The sequence below is a fragment of the Cotesia glomerata genome, linkage group LG1 (assembly GCF_020080835.1).
Source record: "Cotesia glomerata isolate CgM1 linkage group LG1, MPM_Cglom_v2.3, whole genome shotgun sequence".
Lineage (NCBI taxonomy): Eukaryota > Metazoa > Arthropoda > Insecta > Hymenoptera > Braconidae > Cotesia > Cotesia glomerata.
In genome coordinates, this window is record NC_058158.1 from 20,228,240 (window position 1) to 20,235,354 (window position 7,115).

The 7,115-nt window shown below is 35.2% G+C and overlaps 1 protein-coding gene across 1 annotated transcript; it reads left to right on the top strand.

Moving 5' to 3' along the window:
* The first annotated feature begins 1,561 nt into the window (after nt 1-1,561).
* LOC123263592 (threonine--tRNA ligase, cytoplasmic-like) lies at nt 1,562-2,989 on the top strand. Its single transcript, XM_044726490.1, has 2 exons — nt 1,562-2,364; nt 2,850-2,989. The coding sequence occupies exons 1-2, from the start codon at nt 2,219-2,221 to the stop codon at nt 2,956-2,958; spliced, it is 255 nt and encodes an 84-aa protein (XP_044582425.1). The 5' UTR covers nt 1,562-2,218; the 3' UTR covers nt 2,959-2,989.
* Nucleotides 2,990-7,115: the final 4,126 nt, after the last annotated feature.

The window sequence follows — 7,115 nt, forward strand, 5'->3', positions numbered from 1 at the left end:
GTTATACGAATGATAGTAGCACTGACTTTTTCGTCTCCGTTGACATACTTAGTATATCTATCTCACTAATCTAAAGGTGGCGCTAAATGTTTCTTCTTATAAATAATAATCATAATATATGATGTGTATGTTTTTAAGTGGATTTACCTATGCTGTAATTTATAATTATATACTATATATAAAAAATAATGCATTATTGTTTTGATTAAATAAATGAATCAATAATTTAAATAATTTGGGATCATCAAACATTTAAGTATCCTGTTTATTGTTGTCATTTTCTCATGTTTTTGTTTTTATGAATAATATGTTTTTTAAGTATTTATTATATTATTATATTTATTTAATTTTCAGCATTAATTGTCCTAAACTTGGAAAGGGAGAGATGGCACGTGATTTATTGATAAGGAGGTATTTTAACGAAGGATTTACATATAATGAAATAGTTAATTTTCTATGTAAATATCACAACTTTTATTTCAATATCTCGTCAACATTTAATTCGAATTCTTAAAAAACTTGGACTGGAAGCATGTAAATATATTGTTGAAGATTCCTTGGAAAAATTGGTTCTGCTGTGATTGAATTTGAAATAAACAGTAGTGGTTTCACCTGTATTGACTATAAAAGAATGTGGTGTAACGTTTAAAAGCTGGGATTTATGGCTTAAAGAGGTGAAGAAGGAGTACAAAGTTAGCATAAAATTTTACATGTAGTTGATCCAGATTCTATCGAAGAGAGGTCTCGTCGACGATTATTGAGACGTAAAATACTCTGTTCCTCGGACCTAATTTCCTTTGGCACATTGATGGCCATGATAAGTGTTGAAACCACTTTTGGGGTTTCCGCTATTCACGGATGTCTTGATGGATTTTCTAGAAAAATTATATGGTTGGATGTCCACTACATCCAAATAATAAAAGCCCAAATTGCTGCACATTATTTTTTAAAAGCATGTACAAAAATTAAGAGATTACTTCCCAACTTTACCCGATTCGATCAGATTATTGGTACAGAAAGGCCAACATTTGTTCAGGCTGCTGTGCAGCAAAGTCTACATGTTTTCATCATGATTTTACGATAATTTAGCTGGTTGGAAAAGTTTTATTAAAGGCAAAAGTACGTCTCAATCAGCGTATAGAAAGTTATTGGTTCCTCAACTTAGTATCGTCCATGGTTTGGATTTTTGGATCAATTAATTCTTAAAAGATTTACGCGAGAGAGGTCTTTATAATGATTCATCAATATTACATGTTGAATGTTTACGCTTTCTGTTTTAGGCATTTAATTAGGAGCTGAATTGAAAATGATTCGATCATGAGATTGGAATTTCTGGAGAAAAAATCGTATAAGAAAACAAAAAGTCGTCATTTAGCCCAGAAAAACCAAATTGTTTGTATTATCTTCCTGAAGTAATTGGGGCAAGGGATTACAAGAAACCAATTGATGAAAATGCTGTTAATATTCTCAAATCTGATTATACTCTGGAGCCTAAATTGTACAATGAATTGTTTTGACAATTGGTAGGTGTATTGATACCTGACATACAATTACACTCTGAATATCGAAGAAAGTCTTGAACTTTATTTTAGAATCTTAAATTTGTTAAAAATTTATACATAGTTTCAAACAAAATATCAAGATATCAAAAACACTCAATCTTTTAATTATTCTTGGAATACTGTTTTATGTCTTAAAACAATTTGATTAAGTTATAGCTCAACGTGATTTCAGAGTGTTTCTTACACGTAATCCTGGCTCTAAAAATTTTGTTGTTTTTTTGAAATATTCTTTCTAGCGCGTATGTGATTACATTGATTGAAAAACAAAAATTTGAATTAAAATTATGACAAAAATTAAAATCACAAAAAAATTAGTCTACATATATAGTAAACTTGGATAGATCCTGAGAATCGTGAGTAGTGATTGTCGTCTTGCTGACGATACGATGATTACTAAGATTAACAATGAACTGTGGGATCTTGACAGACCTTTAGAACGTGATTGCAAGTTGGAATTACTCTAATTTGACAGCCCTGATGGTCAACAAGTCTTTTGGCACTCCAGTGCTCACATACTGAGCGAAGCAATGGAACGTGTCTACGGAGGTTGTCTCTGCATCTTGGAGATAAGAAAATTTCAACCCTGAACTTCCCTTTTCTTGAATCTTTGTAGAAGGACATTGTAAAGGAAAAGGCAACCATTTGAGCGTCTGGAAATGACTAAAGAAGATTTTTTGAAGATGTTTGAGTACAACGAGTTCAAAGTGAGAATACTGAAAGAAAAAGTTCAGACTCCAACTACTACAGTCTACAGATGTGGGCCGTTGATTGATTTATTTCGTGGTCCTCATCAGACACACGGGTGAGCAATTTTATATAGCTTGGAATCCTGGTGTTGTGATTAAAGTAGTTGATGAACGCTTTTATTTATTTAAATATTTATTATCTTTATTATCAATAATTTATAAATTAATTTTAATTCTATTTTTGAGTACGGGTATCGGAGTCTTCGGATCTCTAACGTTAAAAAATTTTCTTTTTAGTCATTCTATTTTATTTATTTTTTTTTTTAATTAATTAATTAAAAATTTTTTACACAAAACGTGTACGTGATTAATCATTAAAAAAGACTTTGATTATAATAATCTGCATGCATCCTGCTTCAATGTTTTCTCCTTCTTTCTAAATTGTACCAGATAGATTAATTATAATTATTATTATTATTATTATTATTATTATTATTATTATCATAAATATTATTAGAATGACAATTTATGCAAATAAATAAAATAAAAACAATATCATTTCACGGAATATCATAATTGATTATATTTTGTGGTATTGCAGGTATGCTCGGGGCATTGTCCCCAGGTGCTATGCATCCAGCATTCGCGATTCAAATGGATTCCCTGGTAGACCAATGCTAACGCCGATGATGCATCCACGTTTCAGATGATCACCTCAAGCTAACGGGCCTAATCTATCACTGCATTTTTGTGCTGGGCCCAGCCCTGACTTGGTCTCAAGGGTAGAAAAATTTACTGACTCAAAATCAATAATATAATTATATGTAATATAATTACCATGCAAGAGCCGTTGGTTTAGAATTTTCAAAAACCGAAAACGACTGTCATGTGCAAAGTCAAATATATCAACGCTACTGATCCTCAGTTAACACGAGAGTTAGCAAAAGCCTTTTCTTTTTTTTGTTTTAATTAATTACCATTATCGAATTATAAAGTATTGTTACACTAAACAGCATCTGGAAGTAACAATCTGTCATTAATAAGCGTAAAAGTAATTCCAAATATCGAAATATTTTTTTTATATTTTTTCTTTGATAACAAATCGCGATCGCTACTTTATTAAATAAAACGGAATAAATTCTGTTAAATTATCGTTAGCTTGCTATTACACGTTCAAATCTACCAATTAAAATTGAAAATATTAATATTTATGTGTTGTAAAACAAGTGTAAGTACAAAAACTACGCATTGTTAAAATTATTTAATTTTACAAATTGTTCTTTCTTTTGAATAATAAAGCAATGGGTAAAATTTTTAATTCATCTTATTTCTTCAAATTAAATAACAATAGATTTAAAACGATTCAGCAAGACACCCTGAATTATAAAAAAAAAATAAGTTGGTGTGGATATTCAGTGAGTGTTTCGCCGACAATATTTATCTTTTAAATTTTTTAAAAATAATAAGTCTGTGGAAAGTTTTGATGGAATTAGTACAGTCTGACGTTTGAGCAAAACTCAAATGAATTAGATATTTCAATTCAATTCAATTCAATCTTTAATGTACTCTCAAATGTTTAACATATGTCCCTATATACAAGAAGGTTTGAGATACAGGTAGATGTCAAGAAATTACAAATTTAAAACTTAGGAGTTATAATGTACAGTAGAGCAGAGATAAAAGATGAAGATGATTATAATAAGAGTATGAATGTATGTGATCTGGTTGATAAGTGAGATATAGTTGTCTCTAAAATGTTTAAGGTGTCTAATATAAATTCAAATTTAATACAAAGTATAATTCAATAGTTGTAATTCAAAAGCATAATTCTAAATATAATCTCAAAAACATAATTCAAATTACACTCAACCATTACCAGAAGGGATTTACAGATTTAAAGTTAGTCAAGGGGAAGAGGTTATTTCACATGAATTTCGGGATTCTTGTGGAAGTGAAATCTGGTGGATAAATACCAGAAAAGAGATCTAAGGAAGTGAAACAGTTTTGAAGATATTCAGGTGTTGGCTTTCAAATTTGGGCTTTTCTGTTGTTCTGCAATTTTCCCAGCTTGTCATGCCCTTCAACCCTCAGTGATAACACAGTTTCCTCAGAATTTGTCTTCTGAGAGTGTCATAGAAGGGGCATTCGATCAGGCGCATTACAGTTTCTTTTTGCCAGAATCTGCAAAAATTTGCAGTCCTTGAGTGGTGATAAGACGAAAGTCTCACTGTTAGTCGAAATGAAGCACGCGTATTTACTGGCCAGGCGGAGTTGGACAATTGGTTTTGCACACAGATAGTGTGGTACTCTCTGTGGAAGAGTTCTGGAAGTATTTTAAATAACGGGACAGGTAGAATGAGCTGACAGCCTGAAGAGTGAGAGTATCTTTCTACTATTCTGGTGCTAGGTGACTACGATGTTTACTCAAGATGTTATCTTTGCGTGTTTTCCAGTGCTCCACATCTAGGCTATTCAGCAGTGAGTCTGCGTTGATAGGTTTTTTAGAAGTTCTTTTCAGTTGTTGAACCCAGTTGGTGCTTTTATGCTGTGTAGAGTGTTTGTTTATTTCCTGACCCCAGGCGCAGCGAGGCAGATTTTGGGGAGTCGGTTGTCTGAAAGCTCTAGGATTTTAATGATCCAATTTAAGGCCAGCTGCAAAGATAATATTGTGTGGAGATATGTTGCAGGTTTAGCTCAATTCCTCAAGCGCATAATTCGGAGTAGCACCTGGGAGAGTGAGAATAATTTCTTGTAAAAGGCAAGATTTGCTGATTCTAGCATTTCAGTGAAGTCCGGACCTAAGGCACCAGTGATCTGCGGCCATTACGTAAAGCAAAGAGCTGCGGATCAAGCTGCTGTGTGTATTTGAAGCTTGCCTTTCCAGGCGTCAGCTTTCAGCTTGGTAAGTGATGGCCACAGGGGCGCTGTGCCGGTCGCAATTCTGCTTTTGCTAATGGCATGAGGATTTGGCCGTTGAGACATTGAAAATGCTTGTAGAGAAAGCCACACCTAGATACGTGTAAGATTTTCACCATTTCTGACCCTCCTCTCCATTAAACAGAAATACAGGGCATTTTTCCGACATTTACCGGAGAAACTGATTCTTAAGATCTTTTTGTTTTTTGACACATTGACTTGCATGGCGTTATACTTTGCAATAAGTTTCGAGAATCTTGAGCCCTTTTTTGGAGGTGACTAGTTGAGCGGAGTGTCCATAGCAATATCGATCAGCATACATTAAGAACAGTGACAGTTATCGAGGCATTTAGACTGGGATTCCTTCAAGTCCCTGCTCATCGAAGAATGACGTAATGTCCGATAGGTGCCACAGTATATAAACAAAAGGGCTTAGCACTTCTCCTTGCAACACGCCTAGAAAGTTACATCAACTGGTTCAGAGAGCTGTCCGTTAACTCTCACTCTCATTTTGTGCGCGTTGTCATACAGGATCTTCAGTATGTTGATTAGTTTGGAGCTGGAGGCCTAGGTTCATTAATCTTTTGTCCAAAGTTTGTCGTGAGGGACCGAGTCAAAGGCCCGGCGAAAATCTATGAAAATAAGGTATATACCGGTTTACCGAACCTTAGCTGCATTTGCAGGAGAGACAGTAGGGTAAATACATTGTCTGCACATGATTTGTCGGGTTGAAAGCCTGATTGTTTCCTTCTGGGATGATTTTTTCAGTCTCAGCCCACTTCCTGATACGTTTTATGGCATACCAGCTTTGCGTGTGAAAACTTTCGCAGTGCTGTTAATTAGTGCAATACTGCGATAGTTTTCCGGGTCCGTGGGATCACCTTTTTGAACAGCATCGTGGTGATACTTTTTGTCCAATTCAGCGGTAGTGTTCCTGTGACCAGTATTTTTGTTGAAGAACGCAAGACAAGATAGCTGCCAGTTTTCCGGGAGTGTTTTTAAAAATTCATTACTGATATTATCCATGTACCTGGTGCTTGTTTTGACTTTTGCATTTTTGAGAGGCTTTCTTGAAGTTCTTCTAGCGTAATTTCTATATCAAGTTGCTGGTGCAAATCTGAGTGCCAGGTTGGATTTGGAGGTGATGTGGGGTGAGTAGACTTTTATGGAAAAAAATTTCTCCCACTCCACCAGTGCAATGCTATTCTGGCTACGCTGAAGCTTCTTCGAACCGTAGATTTCATCACTGTATCCCAGAAAGTCTTGGAGTTGTGGGTTTTGGCAAATTTAGCTTGGGATAACATTGATGTGTATATTCCTGTTTCCCTCAGCTTTCAAGTAACTGTAATAGTTCTTTTTAGTGATTGGAGATAGATTGCCCAGACAGGGATCTGAGTTGTTCGGACAACTTGCATTGGCATGGAGAATATCATTTTTTATCATTGCTTTTCGGTCCTTGCAGCTGCCATTTGTCAAACCAGGGTTTTGATTTTCTCTTTCTGGTGGGTATTTCCCTGTTGACTTGGGGCATCAGGGGCTTCGCGTGCAGCTTCAGTGATGGCAACGGTCGTAATTGGTTATTGAAGTCGTCTACAGAGGTTGGAATCCGTAAAGTCAATTTTGATGAGAGGGGACCAAGTAATATAATGACGAAACAGATCAGCATGTATTTCCTTTTCGTTCCATCGCAGAGAGGGCTTAGCTGCATAGAGTTTTGTTCAGCTTGAACCAAGTCCTAATGGGGCCAGTGTGAAGCCTAATTTGTTACATGGGTAGATGATCTGACTTTCGTAACCATGTCCTCCACCCACATGTCGGACACATGCTGAAGCACTCAAGCGATATTAACCCATATTAGATCGATAACACTTTTCCGGAAGTACTGCAGAATGTAAAATCACCATTTCGGTCTCCAGGCGACCTACCATTTAGTAGAATGAAGCCATTATTC